Source organism: Thermobia domestica, chromosome 1 (genome assembly GCF_964235325.1).
Source record: "Thermobia domestica chromosome 1, izTheDome1.hap1.1, whole genome shotgun sequence".
NCBI classification, from domain to species: Eukaryota; Metazoa; Arthropoda; class Insecta; order Zygentoma; family Lepismatidae; genus Thermobia; species Thermobia domestica.
Genome location: NC_137454.1, coordinates 341,166,093 through 341,188,998, shown reverse-complemented (window position 1 = coordinate 341,188,998; position 22,906 = coordinate 341,166,093). Strand labels below are relative to the sequence as shown.

The following is a 22,906-nucleotide window of genomic DNA, read 5'->3' as shown; positions in this document are numbered from 1 at the left end:
TTTCACTGTTTATCATTTCTATATATGAATTCAATTAATTTTATAGTTACTGAAGAATTGTTATTTGATTACTGATATTTTTTAGAACGGAAAATTTTCCGGAAAAATATAGTGGAAAATTTTCCACCTCACATCACAAGCTATACTATATGTAGTTCTCCGGATATAAGGTGTACAAGAAAATTTTTGATTAAAGTATGTTGAAGCTTTTGATCCGTAAATAGGAAAAATGTATATTTGAGTCGGTGAAAGTTCGTTGACACGTGTTAACAATCTTTGCTTTATTTTTATTAATTTGAATTGATATTACTACCCAAAACTGAAAAAAAAACTATAGTCTGCTTTTATTCGGAAAGTGAAAACATAGAACATTAACGTATCCGCTTCAAATTTTCATTAGAGACACATGTTTGTGCATTTAAACGTATGGCATCTATTACATATACAGGAAAAGAAATGCATTTTTGTCAATAAACATTCCTACACGTGTAACCAAACATTATATTTCATTTTAATCATATATTTCCCCTCTTTTTTATTACTTTTTTTTAAAAAAGAAACCAAAACATTAGGAATTCCGTGTTATACTGTTGAATCATTAGAAGAGTCACGTAACCATGGCTTGTGACGAATGTATAAACGCAAAAATGATAACATAGACGGAAATAATGCAAGTTTTAAAAGAAAGGAGAGAGTAAAATCATAAGCAAAAGGCGTTGTTGGAGCATGCTATTTTGATATGGATCATCCGTTTCGACTATTTGTTGGGAATACTTTCTTCTTCTCCTCTTCGCGAATGAACAGAATCAATGTAATGTAACTGTTTGCTCTACTTCCTGTTTTTAAAAAAAAGCAACAGGTCTATACGGTACCCTTAATATAGTAAAGCGTAATTCTGTTTTCTCATTAGAAAGAAAAAAGGAATTTCTCTTTCTAAACGGTTTCTGAACTTTCACCTCCGCGTGACCCGCCTCCACAGGGTGCCTTTGCTCCGAGGTCACTTTTCTTTCTTCGCTGTTATAGAGCTTCCAATGGCTGCAGTAGCTTCCAAAAGCAACGACTTTCCTTTACACTTTTCCCCATTCGGTAGGAGATACATTTCTCAATGTTTTATAGAATTTGTCATAATTGGAGACCGGATGTTAGGCAAAATGCAACGTTTTAAAGTTTATATGGTGGGTTATAATTTCAATATAAGCCAATTTTATTTTGCCTATTTCACCCATTCCTGCCTAAATAATTGTTTTAGTGCCTAATGTTGCCTATCCTATGCATTTTCTTAAAAATAAGACTTTATTGGGGAAAATATATATAATTTAGTACTTCAATAAAGGATTCTGCCTCTTCTGAGAAATGTGTGCTGCTTGTAGAAATGATGTAAAATTTTGTACTACTAAGTGTACTGATAAAGTGCTGTAAAACTTTGGACTGCTGTGTATACTGATAAAATTTGGACTGTTATATGTAGTGAAAAAGTGCTGTAGAGAATGTATTTACCAAATATACAGGGTGTAACAAAAAAGATACGACAAAATTTTAAGGGTAGATTCCTTATGGGTAGACAAGCAAAAACTTTATATGACCATATGCCGGGAATATGGTATAGTCCACTATATGATAATAGCCTGTATGTGTACTTGTTGCTTATATGAAGGGAGAAGGGAAGGGAAAATTTGACCAACTTTTTAATCTCAATTTGAAAATTACATTTATTTTCAGGGTGGCTCTACAGCCCTGCTTGCTAGTCCAGTGGGTAGCGCACCCGCCTTTTGTGCACGCAACCCCAGTTTCGATCCCCGTAGAAGAGCATTGAAATTTGAACATACCGAAGTTCAGATTCCACCTTGAACTGTAAAATGAAATGAAATCTTTGAGTTTTACGTCCCACGGTTATGCCGGTTAGGCTAAAGGAGACGGTACCTTGAACTGTAGACCCATGCCTCATACAGTCTTGCTGCTTAAAAAACAAACGATAAAAAAATTATAAGATTAGTACACTTTTATTAAAAAAAAAAACCTGGCCAACCAATCCTGGCATCGGGTTTTGAAAATCAATGGGAGTACTCTCACAGTTCACGACTGGACATCTTGGAGTATGAAACACCACTCAGGGTTAGCAGGGGTCTTACCCCGAAAATGATTTAAAATGGACCCTTCTGAAAATGCAGTTTTGGGTATTTTTGAATCAAAATGGATTTTTTGTTTGTTCTTTTTTCACAATGGATAATATATGTTCTTGAATGAAAATATAAGGGTAACCAAGGAGGTTGTAAAGTTTAATCCCCGACCTTAATTCTCGTCACGCCATTCTGAACGCCGACCGTTTCTGATACATGAATGGTGAAAAATTTTAGCTGAAAATAGTACGTTCAAATCGTTGGGAAACTCTTATTCAATTCATCATTTATAAAATAAAATCCAAAGCGAGTTTTACGAAGATTTCAACTGTAGTGAAGTCTGTTCAAACTTTATATCCCCCCTCCCCCGTCTCCGATCTATGAAAATATGGGACCTTAGTATCACTTGAGAAATGTGGTAAAATATTAAAAATTTTCCCTCTTTTTTATTTCTTTTTTCTTTTCCTCTTTTATTGTCTCTTTTTTTGTCAGGGTACTCAGTCAGCGTCCCACCCAGGCACCAAGCTTTGAAAAGTCTACACTTTTACCTACAGTTGGAATTAATGAGATGATGATGATGATTATTATTATTATTATTATTATTATTATTATTATTATTATTATTATTATTATTATTATTATTATTATTATTATTATTCTAATCGAGATCTTTATTTAATGCCAAACTATTGGAATTTCGTATGTTTAATTGACTGAATATGTCCTTCTTAAACAAGCAGGATGACCAAGATGACCAAGACTTGAGGGATTAACTTTCCACGAATATGCACCGAGACTAAGGAAGCCAACAGTGATTAGATGAGATGGGTGATATGGTGGAATGATGAAAATAGAAGGAAACGAAAGAACCCCGAGAAACCTACGCACATGGCGTTTCTCCACTACAAAGCTCACTTGAGAGCTAGGATCGAAGTAACGACCCCATTGGGAGCTCAAGTCCCTGTGTAGGGCAGGTCAGATTTTTCAACTGTCCTGGATTCTTCTGTGTACGTGTCCTTGTCGCGTTCCCTAGACCTGAAAAGTGTGAAAAAACTCTAAATCAGGAAGTTAGAAAAAATGTTTTAGAGTTCCCATTATTGTGATGAGAGGTCCCTAATTTGTTCCCAGGTTAATGTGAGTTTGGACTTAGCAACATCATGTCGATGGGTTTTCTCGGAATTCTTCCTCTTCCTTCCACATTATCATTCTACCGAATATTTCATAATCATTCACGTTTCTTGGTTATCCATTCCCATTAACCCAAAAGGAAGCGTAGGAGCGTTAAACGAGAAACAAATTAAAAAAGGAAATGAAATAGTAGGTGATATTTTGCATATGATATTTAGTTGGTGAATAGTTTCTTCCGTGTCATAAGTTGCAATGTCTTCTGCATGTTGATAAAGATCAATGAGAAATCGAGACTAAGTTAAGTCTACACAAAAGGAGGTAAAACAGAAGTTTTAAGTACTTTCTCTAGATTCCAAAATGTGAAAATACTGAAAATAAGAGACCCGTGTTGATGATAACACAGAAAGATATTCATGGTAAGAAAGGAGAAAAAAGGGATTTTTTAAAATTAGGTAAACCTGATTGGGTTCCTCCCCAAACTTATTCTTATATCGAATAATAACGAAAATTAGAGTAATATTACTTTTTTGATTAGAATAGGATGTGAGATACAATCCAGTTACTTTGAATGTTACAATAACAATGGTCAAAAATAGAATCATATATCTATACATCTATAACATCATAAAATATTAGTTAGTTTGGAAGTTTTCTATTTCAAGGTTAGAACTGTATATATACTACCCGCTAATTATTATATCGTGTTGCCATCTCTTGCCCAAGTTGTAAGCAAAGCACAACAGTTTTTCTGAATATTTCAGAGGCTTACGCGTAGAAATGTGTCTGTGGCTTGCTACCATATACTGCGTAGATCAAGTAAGAGCCTCCTTAGAGAATGGATCCGATGGCCACTTGCAGGCCCGTATCCACGGGAAGGGGGGGGCAAGGCCCCCCCCAAATTTTGGCTGGCCCCCATAAAATTTCACGGTAGGTTTGCAAATGAACTATAGTATGGTGATGAAGTATAATATGATTGGGTCGGGCTCCCCCTAACTTCTAACGGGCCCCCCCTAAATTTTTGGGCTGGCTACGGGCCTTGCCACTTGTTCGAGGACCCTACGAACAAAATTACATGTATTAATTACGTACTTTATTAAGTGTAAAATTTATTCATAGGGGTCCCAGCTCACTGGTTTGCCAGGGACTCATAATACTTTAAAATGGCTCTGCATCGAGTTATTGCATAGTTAACGGTATTGAATACTACTCCATTCATTTTTAGCTAATTGATTTCTATGTTTTCTTTTAAAAAACTGGAATGTTAAGGATATGATATAGCTGATTTATTTTCAAAGTTTAGTTAGAGAGCTCTTTCTTTTTCAAAATGAGTTTGCAATATATAAAAATTTAACATTACTTTAGGGCAAGTTCACCCTCAGAAATTTTTGTTGGGAAGAGTCCAATTTTTTGAGCGGGGGGGGGGGAGTCCAATACTACAAGACTGTGTCCAAGTAGCATGAATCGATGTTATTCTACACCCGAAAACACGATAAATACAGTAATAGTTAAGTGCTGCCACCTATATTCACAGAAAAAATATACAACTAGATTGTTTTTCTAAGAAAAGGAAGAGTACAAATAAGTGAAAGATCAAGTCTTTATGCTACATCAATCATTCCTCTGCTAAATAAGTATAATTTTATTAAACAACTGTACAATCGATATTGAGTTACCAAGATTTTTTGAAAGGGCCCGGATCCAATGGGCCCCCGCGTGGGTCCACCTCTGCTTTGGTGTCCCCATTTAGTCGGAGCTGTCCTTTATGTTTAGTCATACTGCTAACATTTCTTTTAACCGAAGTCGGGATGCGAAAATGTCCGTATTTTTTCTTATACATCCAATGTATTTTATTTTACATATTGCCATTTTTTTCTTACACAACCAATAAGGCTCATTACTAATATGTTTAATTTTAAAAATCGCATATTCATATTGTATGCAAAAGTTTGAGGTAACTGCAAATCAGGTCATTGTTGATTATACTGTATATTAGCTGTAAGCACTCGTTGTCGCCGGGTCTTAATTCACAACATGGATAAAAAGAGAGTGTGTCCAGGTGTTTATCCCCTTCTGTTATATAAACCTGCACACGCAAGATGTGATGAGGGTTGCATATAGTAAAGCTTTTAAAATTCTAGAAACGTGCATATATTTTCACCCTTCATAATATCCCCACCCGAAAATCGAAAAAATGGCTTCCTATGCGTTTAGATCTGGTGGTCTATCTGTGGACAAAATTTAGTGACTCTAGGCAGGCCGTTTCTGTGCCAAAAGCTGATGGCAGACACACACACACACACACACACACACACACACACATATATATATATATATATATATATATATATATATATATATATATATCAAATACATCTGAGAGTTGGATGAAAACTATAAACAACAAGTGTTCGTACGACATAACGCATCAACCTTTGTAAGTAAATCGATGCTGGTGATTGTTAACGAGCAAGAAAGAAAATTGATAATCTGATTTAGTGATGTAGGTCAGGTAATTACACAGTGGATAGGTAAATAAATAAATACACTTAATCAAGAATTCATAGGGGTAGAATGGCCAAATGGTGAATGTAACAAATACTACAATGCAAACTTAATGTATAAAATTTAATCTAAAATTACTAGAAAGAAAGTGCCTCCTGAAAGAAAATTTGGACTTTCAGATGGTTAAAACTACAACTTTTAACGAAGATGAAGTGATGTAAACTATAGTCTAAGCATCTTACTCTCACGGTTATTTATTATATTTTATTTTTAAAGGACTGATATTTTCAATTTTTTAACATTCCAGTGCTATTTTATTTTACTACTTTTTTTAATTAACGCAATGAAACCTTAAACAATGAATATTTAGAGGTTTTATTTCAATTACTCATCTCAGTTCATCTCAGCAAATAGAGCTAAGTTAGGTTAGTGTATCGAGTCTTCGTTTACTTGTTGAGGTCCAGAAAGTCTACTTGAAACTAAGTCACTAAATATCTCTACATTATGAACACATATACGGGCCTTAAAGTGAAGACAAGAGAATCCACACGTTTAGAATCAAGTAGTCCACATAATCTGTGTAACAAGTCTAGGAAGTTCAGTAAGGATCTTGATAACGTTACATGGTCTGAATGTATCAATGTAAAGAAGAATGCAATCACAAATATCTAGATTCCTATGATCGATGGATATGTCTACAGATCTAGCGGTCCACAGTGGTTGGTGTGAAAGCTATAGGTTGTGAGAGACTTCCCAGCGATAGATTCGTGGGTTCGTTATTTTGTATTAAATATTGTATATTTTTACCTATATAATTGTAAGAAACGATTTAATTTGCTTTCTCTTTATTTTGCAGTGACATCAACACCAGTAAGAATGAGAGAGCAACTAATCATCATATTCTGTCTTGGTAAGTACACAGTTCATAAATACCTCGGAATTTGTCCATAATTACCCCGAAAGAATCGAATTTTGCCTAAAGGACATGAGTCCAATTTTACTCTTTTTTTCCAAAGTACCGTGTGCACTCGCGTAATAGTCGCCTTCGCATAATAGTCGCACCTTAAGTTTAAAGTAAAAATATTCGCCAAAAAATTTCCCGCATAAAAGTCGCATTATACGGAATTTTTGCCTTTGTGAACGAGATTTCCTTCGAAATTGTTTATCTTGCGCGAATCCGAGCAAAAGAACTTTTCCTGTTTACTGATACGTAATATCGTGACATATCTACTAGGGTGGGCCGAAAACGGCCGAAAAAAATTTTTTTTAGAAAATTAATATTGAGTACCGTGCAAAAGTTGTATAATGTTATATTATGTTTCCTCACCAAAACAGAGCCGGATTAAAAGATATTTAACCGGGCCCCGAGGGCCCCAAAGAACGTTAATTTTGAAAACAAGTAGCTAGCAATGAAAATATTATTAAAATATATTTTTTTAGAAAGTTAAGTTTGAGCACCATGCAAAAGTTGTATAATATTACGTTATGTTTCTTCACCAAAATAGAGCCGGATGAAAAGATATTTAACCGGGCCCCGGGGGCCCGAAAGAACGCTAATTTTGAAACAAAAAAGTAGCCAACAATGAAAATATTATTAAAATATATTTTTAGAAAGTTAAGTTTCAGTACCGTGCAAAAGTTGTATAATGTTATATTATGTTTCCTCACCAAAACAGAGCCGGATTAAAAGATATTTAACCGGGCCCCGAGGGCCCCAAAGAACGTTAAGTTTGAAAAAAAAGTAGCTAGCAATGAAAATATTATTAAAATATATTTTTTAGAAAGTTAAGTTTGAGTACCATGCAAAAGTTGTATAATATTACGTTATGTTTCTTCACCAAAATAGAGCCGGATGAAAAGATATTTAACCGCGCCCCGGGGGCCCGAAAGAACGCTAATTTTGAAACAAAAAAGTAGCCAACAATGAAAATATTATTAAAATATATTTTTAGAAAGTTAAGTTTCAGTACCGTGCAAAAGTTGTATAATGTTATATTATGTTTCCTCACCAAAACAGAGCCGGATTAAAAGATATTTAACCGGGCCCCGGGGGCCTCAAAGAACGTTAATTTTGAAAAAAAAAAATAGTTGCGAGTAGTGAAAATATTGAAATATTTTTTAGAAAGTTAAGTTTGAGTACCATGCAAAAGTTGTATAATATTATGTTTCTTCACTAAATTAGAGCCGAATAAAAAGATATTTAACCGGGCCTCGGGGGCCCCAAAGAACGTTAATTTTGAAAAAAAAAGTTGTGAATAGTGAAAATATTATTGAAATATATTTTTTTAGAAAGTTAAGTTTGAGTACCGTGCAAAATTTATGTCATGTTTCCTCACCAAAACAGAGCCGGATAAAAAGATATTTAACCGGGCCCCGGGAGCCCAAAAGAACGTTAATGCTGAAAAAATATGGTTGTGAGTAGAGAAAATATTGAAATATTTGTTTTCAGAAAATTAAGTTTGATTACCGTGCAAAAGTTGTATAATGCTATGTTTCTTCCCCAAAACAGAGGCAGAAAAAAATATTTCAGGTAGGCCCTGCGGGTCCGAAAAGTGTTGTTATTATTTTTTTAAAATATAAATACCATTACTTTAAGTATGTATAGAAAATTGGTTAAGATTCCTAATACTTTAACTTGACCCCAGGATTTTAAATGTTCTGATCTGTTGTGCAGCTCTTCGCCTGATTGGTGTTTAGTAGATATAATAGTACGGACACAAATACATAAGGTAAGGTTGAAAAATTGACCAACAAACACCAAACCAGCGCAGAACTCACCACGTGGAGGTGGCTACACAGCGAGTTCCTCCCACCCACCCTCCTCTTACTTAAAGCTCCTTAGTTGAATCTTGGAACAAAATATTGAGATTTATAATCGAAGCTTGGTAGATACTTTCGTGCTTCCAGTTTTGCTCGAATATAACCGTCTCGTGCAACACTCCCGCATACTTCTGAAGAAGATTCTGTTACTACCTTTACACACCTCTCCAAAGCCTGTGTGTGGAAGGGGAACGTGACAAACTGAAACCTCCTCTCTTCCACAATCATTTCGGTTGGTTCTTCTATTGATACGTTAGCCGAAATTGGAGGTTTCGTTATTTTACTACTGACCAATCGGTCAAATCGATAAAATCCGCATATTCTTCAGTGCTTTGCCTATTGCAATTGTCAATTAGAACTATAGTTTGGTTTTTTCGGCCATCAAAATAGAGACCCTTAAAATTAGTAGCTTTACACTGTAGACGGTTTCTTTTTTCTTTTTCTTTTTTCTTTTTTGCTAGTTTCGTACGGATTTTGTTTTTATCTACTACCTTGTCTTAGTTAGTTTTGTTCAGTAAATCCATATCTTCTAAAACAGCGGATACAATTTTAGCAGCCGACCTATTCGATATACCTGTTAAATCTTTTGCGGTACTCATTTGTTTAGGGCTTACTATTGTTTATTTAGGTTTACTTTAGATTTTATTCTCTAAATGATTGCTCCATGCGAACTCTTCATCGTCTGAATTCGGGGTGGAAGCGCTTAATGTATGTTCCAAGTGCGGGATTGAGGCTGACGATTGTAACCCTCTTGTATTTGGTACCGCAGCATCATAATCGATCTGTGTGTCATGCTTTCTTTTGAGCCTATGGGTTTCTGCTTCATCTACATTGCAACTCGTCATGTGTCTCTGATTTCTCTGATCTAATATGAGCTCCCAGTCCAAAAGCGGTATATAATTTGATTTACCACACTTACAGGTTAATTTATCGCAGCATTTGCAAGAGAAAATATCACATAACTTCTGAGCACCGTTCTTAAATTTCTTTAATTTGGCTCTTAATGGGGATATCTCATTTCTTAATGGGGTTAATGATCGTTTTGCATTTTGAGTTGTAATTCAAAATCATATGCTTAATTCGAAGTCAAGACAATACAGGAAGAGAGGCTCGCAGCCATATTGTTTCTAGTTTATTTGAATTCAGCAATGTAAGCGCCGCCTTCGGAAAGCCAGTGTTATGTATTTTGCATCCAGATGCGAAAAAGTGATATTCTCTTAAAGTTTGAGAGTTCTGAGCAGGGCTCAACACAAAGGTTTTTCGTGTGTTAATATGGTAGTTATGAAAGTTAGTTAACCTCTTAATAGTTATTTGCGTATATTGAAACCATGTATTTCATGTTTTATGTATTAATAGTATTGTCTGGTAAAATGTTATTATTACCTAAAACCATTTTATTTGAAAAAAAAGTTGGGAACTTTAGGGCCACGGGGGCCCGGTTAAATATTGTTTTAAAATCAACATATTTGACATGGCTTCATTTCGTACCAATGCACAACTTTTGATAACTCCTCAATCTTGAATATCTGAAAAAAAATTTTTCGGCCCACCCTAATATCTACCCTCTATTTTATGTTGACACAATGTTGTATGTATCAAAATTTGAAATTTTTTTGATCATAGCGATAATTAAATGGCAGTTTTCCTCGCGTAATGGTCGCAGTCGGATTTTCACATTAAACAATTAGTACAAAAGGTGCAAGTATTACGCGAGTAAACACGGTATTTTCCAAGAGATACGAAAATGTACTATAATAATGACTGTAGTATCATACATAGGTATTTTACCTATATGACTGTATTACCAACGAAAATATTATTGTTATTATTTGTTTAAAAGGCACTTTCTTGGAGTTTTCCAAAGATTTTATTCCGTAGAGTGATGTCCTTTCAACAAAACTTGATTCATAAACGTTCTCCTAATAAATCTTCAATTCTCCAAAATCCTCTTTTTCTTCTTTCTTTCTTTTTTTTTTAACTCGAAACAAGAGGGAGCATTGATCGAAATAGGTTCGGTTCTTCAAAATACAAATTGAAACATGTTAAGTTTCCTTACTCACCTACTATAGTACTTAAAGGTGTGCAATGTTCGTCAATAACGTTGTAACTGTTTCACGTAAAATATTATGTACAGTCAGCGACAAAAGTTCTTTCTGTTTAGCAAAATTTATTTTGACAATAACGATGGAGCGATACTGTTTCACCGCGTTTCAAGGGTGGAACGTACTAAAAAATTACATTTTTAAAAAAAATTTACTGAAAACTGTGATAAAATTGTCCTTCCATTCTGAAGTTATTTACGAAACTAATTTCATCAATCGGAAAGAAGTTTTGTCCCTGATTATACATTAAGGTGTGTAGTCTATATTTGCGACTTTGTTTTGTGTCGGCCCTTTACCCTCCTTGGAAAAGATCGTGCCGGAGTTTCTGGGTAGATTCGTTTACAATTTTGGTTTACAACGCCTGAAATCGAAATTTGCAAAATTTCGAGCAAAAATGATTTACTATTACTCAGTGACAATATGGCGATGTAAATGCGTATAAAATCACAATATATACGGTGTGTTTTTCAGAGTACTCAGGTATTAATTACTCATAATGTTTACTATGTTCAAAAAGAAAGTTTGTTACTTCGTTAGAGAAACAAAAGGCCTCTATGGAAATTTAAAGGTGATCATAACAGACAAACACTATACAGTCTCGTCTGAAGCCACTTAATCCTGCAATAGGGGACTATAATCTACACAAAATGATGCTCTTTATAGACATTATGACAGCCTGGCAGCTGATACATTGAAAAGTTCAATCCATGATCAACGTGCGATACTTTCTTTGGTGCGAAAGTGGTTGGAATTGGACGATGTGTAGGGTGTTTTAAATGTGTTTCCACTCCATAATATTTATAACATTTCCTGCCTTATGTTGAACAGAAAGTGTGAGTGCAATATCACAGACATAAATAGTCATGTAATTATTAGTAGTATTGCGATCCACCATATAATGAGAGGGATCCGATTTCAATTTCCAGTAGGAGATAATATGGTACAAATTCAACGTTAATCGTACCATCCTAAGTCTTTCATCAAGTCATCAACTCGTTTGTGAACCTTTATGTATTTATTTATTTTTACCAATAACAGGGTTGACCAATTTGGACCAAACTTACCATAAGATAATTTACTACTAGTTAGTTGGCTGTCAAGTTTGGTTCGGATCGATCAGTTCCATAACCAAGAGCACCGAACCTGGGGGCCCGGGGACCCCAAAACTCATGTGGGCCCCATGTATTTTTATGAATATGTATTTTATGTGTATATTTATTGTTATTATATGCATTTTTTTATGAATAGACCTCCCCAAAGTTAGAGAGAAGTCGGCGCCCTTGTCTGTAACCTGTGTAAGGTTGACAAAAATAAGAACGCTCTGATTCCAGCCACCTTTATGGACACAAACCAGCGTGTAACGCCACGGTAAAGTTCCTACACGCCCATCAATTTTGTTGTTATTGTATTTACGGGACTTTTATCCAAGTAATAACCCCGAATCTGTTCTTACATTTCGCCATTTCCAAAATTTCCGCATGATTCATTGAACGATGAATTATTAGGTTTTAATTTTTTACGTGCTCTGTTCAATAAACGAACAAATTGCATTCGGTGTTAGGTGTAATATTAATAAAAGAATATATTGGTAACTGGCCATGGGAGGGCTAAGGATTGGATGTATGTAAGGCTCAACACTCCTGCAACTTCAGTCCTTAAGGGCCGTGGTGGCTTAGTGGTAGAGCGTTCACTTCTATTCCGTGGAGTCCTTGAGTCGGTCCCAGCTCGCACCAAGCGAACTTCGTGGTGGACAAACACCGTGTGAGTGGGTTTCTCAGGTTTCTCCTACTTCCTCCCACTTTCTTCATTTCATTCATTTCTCATCATCACCGTCCCCTTTAGCCTAGCCGGCGTAATCATGGGACGTAAAACTTAAAGATTTCATTTCATTTCGTTTTTCAGTTCTTAAGAAGGCGTTGTAGTCAGTACCACCCAGACATACTTTCTAGAAAAGCTGAATGAAACCCTGAGACTCATTGGAATAATAATAATAATAATAATAATAATAATAATAATAATAATAATAATAATAATAATAATAATAATAATAATAATGTCTCTGCCGGGGTCAAACCCAGATGGCCCTATTTCGTAGGTAGTCGTCTTACCGTCTACGCCACTACAGCTATATAATGTCAACACTAACGTTCGTAAATATTACAGGTTAAATAGGCGGCGCTCCTAGTTCCCTTTAAACGATGTTAGCAAAGGAGAGAGCTACAGTGTTGCTAAGTCTTTGTACAAATTTATCAGTTTATACACGAAAGAAGCAATTTACCAATCACTTGAGTCTACTTAGACCCACTCCTTAACAAGGGCGCCCATCAGGGGGCAAGGTGGGGCGCTCGCCCCCCTAAGAGGAAATCGTACTTGGGAATATCGAAAGCCCAATAGAATTTTTACATTAGGTATAGCAAAATTTGAAACTATATTTGAAACCTCGCTTATATTTTCCCCCCTTTGGAAACCACAAAATGGGCGCCCTTGCTCCTTAACCACATGAAAACGTGGCGTCACAGTCGTAATTTCATGCGCCTAGTCCATATGTCATCGACTGTGTTCTACGCTTTAATAAAACTAGTTTTAGAAAGCTTTTATTTCGGAAGCCTTTGCACAATCTTTGTCAAATATTCAGTACAAGCAGTTTCAGAGTCCAGTACAAAAAATTGATGGTAAATATTGGCTCGCAAATTCTATATAAACCACATAGAATTTGTGAGAAAGTATTTACACTGCATAGTTGTCTGTATCTAGATCTTGCTCCTAGATGTCTCGTAAAAGATACATTAAAAATATGTGTTTCCATTAGTACTTTCTTAAATATAATCTAGAACCCTTACAGCTTTCAATTGCATTTAAATTTTAATATTGTATATTTTCTGAAAATAAACAATTCTTTTGATTGGAGAAAGGAAAAAGAATCGATTTTGAAAGTACTTGAGGTGCGTATTCATCTACGTAACACCAAAAGCAAATCTGTCGTGGGAAATTGATAGTGAAATTATTATTGTACACATTCCTCAATAGGGTAAATAATAATAATATTAATACAAAAAAATGATCAGGATATATCCGACTGCTTTTTAAAGTGTATTTAGCCTGTAAAATGTCCACTAGCTGAAATGAAATGAAATGAAATCTTTAGGTTTACGTCCCACGGTTATGCCGGTTAGGCTAAAGGAGACGGTGGAATGGAGAAAGTGGGAGGAAACCGGAGAACCCCGAGAAAACCCACGAGCACGGTGTTTGTCCACCACAAAGTCCACACGGCGCGAGCTGGGATCGAACCAGGGACCTCAAGCACCGGAGGTGAACGCTCTACCACTGAGCCACCGCGCCTCCGTCCACTAGCTTAATGGACTATAAGCCCTGAATAGCTATTTTCACTGCAACAACTGGTATAGGAGAACTGGTATAGGAATTCCTCCCTGCATATTTTTCGTAGGCCAGTTAGGGCGTTGTCGACTTCGTACCAGTCCAAATCCACAGAAATTCATTGAGCTAGCCACAGGATTTTGACGGGAAAGTCATAAAATATAATAACATGGATTCCATTTCCTGTTCAATGTCGTGATAAAACCGGAAGATAATAGTGGATGCTCTGTCCATGTGAATCTGTGTCTGGTTCTTGTTGGCTTGGAACAAATGAGGGATATCTTACCTATAACTTAGGGTAATGATAGATTCTTGGAAATAAGCAGCATTCACCTTCCTCCTCGAAATCGTATTCCGCGACAATCATAATTCCTTGTTTTGAACTTTCTCTGCATTGTGGTAGAACTCGGTACGTTCCTTGTGAAAGGTGTTACGGTACATAATTGCCAAAATGCTATCATTACGCCATCCTAAACGGCAGATTCGCATGTATTGGTAGTGAACTTTAGACAGAATTTATCCCGTTTTTTCCTTTTGAGCACGATAAACGGCATGTATTTCTCTATATGAACGGTTTGACGAGGTATACTGAACTTTGGAATGGTAATATGCATGCACTGCGTCTACGTCCATTGAGCAAGAAACATCAACACTTCAGGCAGGCTGCAATAGGGACATGGACACCGTCACTCGGATGCTGAATGGCAGATGGTTGTTTTCGGACTAGTCCCACTGTCCTACAGTGATTGCCGCATACGTCGCAAATACAATACTATCGTGCTCCGCGCAATATGCCAGCGCGCATTGTCCGACTGAAGTTTTGGTTATGTAAATCGCAATTAGATACAGCACGTAATCTTGGCTGCTACACATTAAGGGAAACATGATTCAGTTATTGCTATATCAGGGAAGGTTTAGAGACGGAGGTCATACCCGTTCTTAAATAACCTTGGTCGCCATAGTTATGCTGATCAATGCCTGGCAAAATGCTTTTCTTGTCTTCACCTTGTTTGTCGGTATCTTGTATCTCATGGTCCTCCAACAGACAGTTTCCATGTTTTGTGAACTCATATACATAGTGGCCACAAAAGGGGGATGCTCCCTATTGTTTCCGATACTATATTGGTGGTTGTTGTTATAGCGATATGATCAGATACCTGATAGTCACGGCGCCGTATAGGGACTACCATTATCGTAGCAAAGCTGAAATATGTGCTATGGTCGGGAAAATGTTTTGCAGAAGTATCAGAGACGTCGCCAGTGTCCCGTCCTGGGAGACATCTTGGCCAACTTCTTGCAACGCATTAATTGCCATAGCAGTGCTTTCGAATTCGTTCCTTGATAAAACTCCAGAGAATTATCGGGTGTTGTAAGGTCAAGATTTATTGGCGGTAATCGGACATTTGTCAGATCCACTGGCAATCCATCGCTCTGGACAAGTCAAATTTAAGTAACTACGCACGTGCAAAGCAAAATGTGGCGGAACTCCATCATGTTGAGAAATCACAGTGTTCAGAGTATCAGCTTGTTCCAATTGTAGCACCAATTAACAAAACAACTAATACCATATGACAAAAAAATTATAAATTAAGAACAATTCAACATACTTTCCATCAAACAACCAGGGCTACGTCTACTTTGTGGCCACAGAAGCATCGAAGCAAGCGCACTGAGAAAAATTCGTTCTCCGAACAGAGGTACATCGGAATACATATTGTACAAATATATGGAATCCTCTTGCTTACTAAAAAAAATCCGTATGCTACATAGGTACTGCACTTAGATGTTACATCATATCGTTGCAGGATGCCTGATATCTAACAGTCTTCCTTATATTACATACATATATGTATGTTACCTTCGTCAGCTATATGTTATATGTATACAGGGTGTCCATAAAGTCCGTTGCCACCCCGTATATCTTCGAATCGACTGCGAATATGAGAAAACACAAAAACACATTCATCATTATTTTAAGGGGCGTGAGTTTTGAGCTATAAAAGGTCCACCCCAGACACCCCCTTATAGGGGTATGTGGGGTCAACTTGAAAATTTTAAGTGGCAAAGGGAATCGAGTAATATATCGTTGAAAAGGACTCGACAAGAGAAATATTCTACCGAAAGTTTTAAGTCCCTATGTTGACCCCATCCAAAATGGCAGGGGTTTATATTTCGTGTCTATGAAGTCCGTTGCTACCCCGTGTATCTTCGAATCGACTGCAAATATGAGAAAACGCAAAAACACGTCTATCATTATTTTAAGAGACTTAAATTTTGAACTATAAATAGTTCACCTCAGACACCCCCATATAGGTGTACGTGGTGTCAACTTGAAAATTTTAAATAGGAAAGGGGGTCGAGTAATATATCGTTGGAAAGGACTCGACAAGATAAATATTTCGCCGAAAGTTTCAAGTCTCTATGTTGACCCCATCCAAAATGGCGGGGGTTTACATTTCGTGTCCATAAAGTCCGTTGCCACCTTGTGCATCTTCGAAATAACTGAGAATATGATAAAATGCAAAAACACGAACCCTCGTACCCCTATCGGAGAGGGTCTGGGGTGAACCTTTTATAACTCAAAATTCAAGCCAATTAAAATAATGATGGACGTGTTTTTCCGTTTTATCATATTCTTAGCCGTTTTGACCCAACGCCATTTTACACAGGGTTGTCGTAAAGAGTCGAGACTTGCTCCATCGTCTTTCATTCCACAACAGCTTTCAAACGATGTGCTGCTTAACCCCCTTGCCGTTTGAAACTTTTGAGTTAGACCCCGTCTGGGATCCTGGGGCAAACATTTTTGCCCCAAAAAGTGTACCCTTGAAAATGATGGGATACGTGTTTGCCGAGTTTCCATCTACCCAACCGTTTCCGAACAAATGACTCCGTTCAAACTATTCTGCCAGCTAATTTTTTGTAGCTTACATTACAAAATATGTTCTAATTCACGTTATAACATATCAAATGAAAACAAAATTGTCTCCTTCGGATCTCAGCGGAGCCAGTGCGTGCCCATCCCTTCCTAGAGCGCTAAATCGAACTGCTTCTAGCTATCACTTAACGTTTTTTGGTTAATGTAAATCAATATTGAATCCAGAAGTTGTAACGGGTTTCTACCACTTCCGGTTGTAATAGAGATGAACTGTATTCTTTCTATGTTTAATCGATTGCACGAAACCGTTTCTCACTGTCTATCACCATTTTTGCTCTATAATGGCCAATAATAAAACTGGAAGTGGTTAATTTCCACGACTTCCAATTTGAAAATTATCTCTATCAATGAACTCAATTCCTACGTTTTGACTCTTTACATCCTGGCCGAAATTGATGGTGGTCCATTAAGTGATTTTTTTTTTTTTTTTTTTTTTTTTAGATTTTTTGGCTCTCCTCAAACAGACGAACAGATAAATATATGTATAAGGGTGTTTTGGTATACCGAACATTTTAATATAATTAAATATTTACAAGTATAATTAATGATCGCCTGATGCTTATACAACCCAACCCCTCACAGAAGTTTGGATGGTTGCAGACAAATAAGGATTCTGCTGACCATGTCAACAAGTTTGAGCATTTTTTTTATTTTCGTAGTAAGACGAAAGAGACTATATTGTCTTATACAGTGTAATTAAAAATATTGAATAAAGACTAAAGAGTTAAATACAAATATAACCGTTAAAAGACTTAAAAACAATGCTTTTATGATATAAAATGCATTAAAAAGTAGAATTTTTGTGGGGTAATTCAGAGTTGTTTCCTCATTAAGAAAAGTTTTAAAAATGTACTTAAAAAGGAGAAAATAATTTTTTGTTGGGTTGAAGCGCAAAAGTTAGACTGACTAAAAGCATTTAGCATGAGTGAACCACTTTCCTAATACGTATAAAAACTTTATCCCTCAACCTTAGGAAGAGAGTCCAGTGCTTTTTTTTTGTGTGTGTGTGTGTCTTAGACCCATTTCTTCATTTTAATCTCCCCAACAATTATTTTATATCTTTTAGTGATTTTTTCTAAACTAAAGTTAATTCTTTAATAATAATAATAATAATAATAATAATAATAATATGTGTGTGTCTATTATCGGTTATCTGCATTAAAGGAGTCCCTAAAGCCATCAAATTTTGTACACAGATAGATATTTACAATTGCGTACTTTTTTTTTTTTTTTCATTTTTGACTCGGGAGGAATTTTCTAATTTTTTCAATGAGTGCCTACGTTTCGGTACTTCTAAGTTAAATAACATCTTAAATCTTGTATTCTATTTCTTTTAACACAATCAACAGATCAGTAACTTTCAAACTAAAGAGAATGGATTTCAAGGGAACACAACCCACTGTAATGAAGGGAAAGGCGTAAGGAATTTTATTTTACTTTTATTTATTTATTTCTACGATGATCACCTAAACTTTGTATTGAACAAAACTCTAACATTGATTTTTTTGTACATGTTTTTAGCAATATTGGCCAAAGGAAGAGAGAAAAATTCAACATTAAAAATCTCTAATAGGTTCTTGAGGTCCGGAGCACCCATGTAGTCGGCGCCTATAGCGTGAGGGTCAAAATGTAGGCATATTTCTAGCAGTTTGTGAGAACTGAACTGTATACAACCAACATTACCTATTGGCTATGCGGGCTTGCTTAACAACATATGTTTTGATTTTTAGTTTAGCGTCCCTTCAGCAGCGAGTCTATAAGACGTGGACCTACAGCTTAACGTGGAATCCGAACTACATGAGCTCCAACCGGGAATTGAACGCGGATCTCCCACGTCAAAGGCGCGGACATCATATGATAAGTACGTGAGAATAGAATAGTTGCGAGTAACTTCCTTAAGGCAATTCTTCTTCCTGACCTTTTAGTCCAGGTTCTGAGTTAAGACCTGCCAGCTGTATCGGTTGCACCTAGTCTTAAGTAATAATAATGTGTATCTGTCTGTGTGTCATTAGGATTTGACATAAAAGTCATCTAGGATTAGGAGCCATCAAATTTTCTATACAGATAAATTTCTCCCAATTCTAGGCGCATAAGAAGGCGTATTCTTTTCGAATTTTGGTTCGAGAGGTAACTGGCGGAGGGAAGGTGTCAACATTTATCTGATGATTTCTAAGAACTCACTGCCTGTATGCAATCTACATTACGTGATCCCTAGTTCGATTCACGGTGGAAGAGCACAAAAATTTAATTTCATAAACATTTACTTTCAATAATCATTCGTCTTCTTTACCCTAAAGAGCATAACCATGAGATGTTAAACTAAAGAAAAGAAAAAAATAATTTCCTTGTTCCATACACACTACATATTTGTTATGCGGGCTTACATAGCAGGAGAGGATAAGGATGTTGCTCTTCCTTATATATTTATTTTACTCACATTGACTCCGAAAAGATCGGAGACGTTGTTTTTCCTTATTTATTTACGTATTTTACTAATTTCTGTGCTTTAAGATATTTCGCATGAACCTCATCCTCTTCATGCGAAGAACAGGCAATTCGACTACGAAGGCAATAACATTAACTTATCCCACAAAAATTCTCCTTCTTAATATACTTTATACAGAAATTGTTATTAAAAGTTTGTTTTATGGTTATTACTTTTTCCTGTGCTCCTTATACAATCTTGATCCTTTGAAAGGTAATAATATCAAATCTCAACTAAACAAAAAAAGATTTGTCCCATTTGACCTCAAATAACGATGTCAAATGTAAATTATTGAAATTTTGGATGGTTACTAACAAGAGTCATGTATATAAGGAACACAGGAGAAACAATAACCGTAATAAAACTTATTTTAATAGCTCTACATTTCAAAGAAATATTTCGAAAATTTATGAAAGTAAGAAAAGTTAAAGTTGTTGAGCTTCCTGGCCTTCTTATCTATCTATTTGTTCTAAAATCGAACTCTATATTTCATCTTTTCTCAACTATTTTTATGTTGTAACTATGTTATCCATGTTTTCTAAATACAATAATAATATACATAAACGATGGTAAATTATAAATAATAATAATTGTTTATAATGCTTGAAAAATGCAGAATTCGATTTTAGAACATACAGATAGATAAAGAGGCCAGGAAGCTCAGCAACTTTAGCTTTTCTTACTTTCATAAATTTTCGGGATACTTCTTTGAAATTTAGAGTTGTATAGTGATTATACAAAAGCACACAATAGTTACCTCAGCATCTAAAACGATCAAACTTGTCAGCAAACAAGGCGATTGAGACTATCAAGAAAAGAAATGAATATTTCATGCGGAAGAAAAAAAAGAAGTAGTGCTATTTCATTGTTCCCAGTGATTGCTATAGAGAAGCTGATTCGTATTCAAGAGAAGTTTTGTATCTAAGGAGAGAAAGAGAGAATAGCAGAACGAAATTTATGTAAATTGAATAAACGTTGGGTGGAGTTGACGAAAAATCATTTCAGATTATTTAATTTATGCAGCTCAGATGAAGGTGAATAAATAGTTTAGAGACAGGTAAACTTTCGGTTTGTTAAATGGGAGGAAGTCTCGAACACTGTTATTAGTTTCTTACCAGGTTGTTTTATATATATATTCTATGGTATAGAATATATACGTGTAATGAAAAACTGTGGCATGAACAATAGTACAGTGATTACATTTATGCATATCTGATCCCTTTCTCTTGAGTGTTATGTTGTAATCAATGTAGCAAGGGGAAATGAAGGTGGAAGAAATGGCACTCAAATACTTGACTCATCATGGACTAACTGTAAAAGAGGATTCACTCCCAGAGATTTTTTTTTAAAGCCGTTCACTTTCATCTAACAGTCTCCTTCCCTCATTAGCTCTTGGTAAATTCTCTTCCTCCTTTTGATACTCGTTGCAAAAGTTAAAAGATTGTTTGTGTCACTTTTCTGTTGCTGTTGCACTGGATGGAATTCTGTGTACATTCACTTCCCGTTCATCAGTGAACCCTAATGATTAAAGCAGAGAATCTAGATTTTTTTCATCAGAATTTGGATAGAAGGGAAATGTCTACTTATATTATTATTTGGAGGATAGTTGGAACTACAAGCTTCGCCAAATTGGATGAAATGGCTGAGACCACAATACAGATATTAGAAAGGATGATACCATATTGCATACTTAACCTTTCTCACTATTAAGTACTTGTAAATATTTACCCGGTTCGAATTGCGCGATTGGTCATCTTGATCAGATTTCTTTCTCAATCATGTCATGCATCCGTAATATAGAATATATTATCACCATTCCGGGTTCGATTCCCGGCGGAAGAACATTAAAATTTGAACGCATTACAGAGGTTTAGATTCCACTTTAAACTACAAGTTTACGTTTCATATAGTCTCGGTGCTGAAAAGAAAAGCTAAACTTCAACTTCCAAATATATTATAAATATAACTTAAGATAATATTACAGATATGCTATAAAAGAAATAGTATAGGAGAGGATACCAAAGAAGATGAGCAATTATTAGTAGCCATTTCACCTTTATATTCCTCCATATATTTTCTTTCGTAATATTTACTTTCATTAATTAGTCTTAATTCGCACCATAGGGGCCACGGTAGCTCAGTGGTGGATTCGAGCGGTCCCAGTCAAAACTAATCGAGGGTTCGAGTCCCTCTGAACAGATGGGTGTTTTAGTTCTCCTCAATGTCTCGGTATTCGTGTCCCTGTTCAATGCGTTTGAAATTCAACAGGACAAGTAACTGTTGAATAAACTTTTTTTTTGTAAAAATAAAAAAAAAGTGGCAGAGCATTCAGTTCCTGTTTCGATATCAAACTATGTATATGCTAAGTTTGTGAAAATGAAATTAAAGAAATTTTTCTTTTTAGTTTAACGTCCCATTATTATGCCTCTTATGGCAAAGGAAATGAATGGTTATGGATGTCAGATAATGTGTCTGATGAAGGCAAAGTTAATTTGCCGAAACTGTAACGCTATTATTTACTAGTTAATATATGCTTTGGTCAGAATTTGTCTTTTAATTTATATCTCTGCACTATGTTACTCACGATGTCAAGAGACTGGATTCAATTCACGTTACAGGGGGCGGGTGACTCAGTGGTAGAGCGTTCACCTCCGGTGCTTGGGATCCCTGGTTCGATCCCAGCTCGCGCCGTGTGGACTTTGTGGTGGACAAACATAAGTGTAATGAATCAATTCACGTTAAAGTTGGAATTACCAGAAGATTGGATATCAGTTCTTTAGAATGCAAGAAAGAAACCTGAGCCCTTCAAAGTTGTTGTAGTGGAACAAGATACCATTAAAGGATGTACAGCCTTTCAAGATAAATTTGTGAATACATGCCCATTTCCCCTCCAGCAAATCAGGGAGATGAAATCATCAAGCGACAAGCCTGGATTGGTTTTTCATCGCAGTACTTACAACGGCGCTTGATTGAGCAACCGCATCATCTCAAAAAGGATAGAACGTTCTAACAGCCAAATTCTGAAAAAGGATAATTTGAGATTCCAACACAAGTCTATAACAACCTCCTTCCTGTTTCAAAAAAACAAAATACGCCGATCTTCAGATTTTGAAACGATTTTGTGACCCTACAAACCAAACGTTTTACGTGACTCTACCACATTAGTACCAGTGAAATTGACATTTCTGATTGTTACATACCATATCATGTGACATTCCTTGTTCTTTCTGCAAAAGTTCGGGACTTTACTTTACAAAACAATAAACATGCTCTTTTCCAGTGGCAGTATTGTTTTGATTATGCTTCCTTGCAAACGAGTGGACAGAAACCTTTCACTTTACAAAGTGGTCGTTCATGTAATTTAACCCTATTTATTTTGTACAGGTTTTCAATATTAAAACGCCGTTTCCTAGAAAATATAGTTTTGTGACATTCCTTCTTT

The 22,906-nt window shown here is 35.8% G+C and overlaps 1 protein-coding gene across 2 annotated transcripts in view; it reads left to right on the top strand.

The window, feature by feature from the left end:
* LOC145663712 (uncharacterized) overlaps positions 1–22,906 on the top strand; it is a 404,258-nt gene that overhangs the window by 228,158 nt on the left and 153,194 nt on the right. For both annotated transcript variants that reach the window (XM_081729804.1, XM_081729801.1), the window contains exon 2: positions 6,604–6,657. In XM_081729804.1, coding sequence (XP_081585930.1) covers positions 6,624–6,657 — 34 coding nt within the window. In that variant the 5' untranslated portion in view covers positions 6,604–6,623. The remainder of the gene's footprint in view (positions 1–6,603; positions 6,658–22,906) is intronic.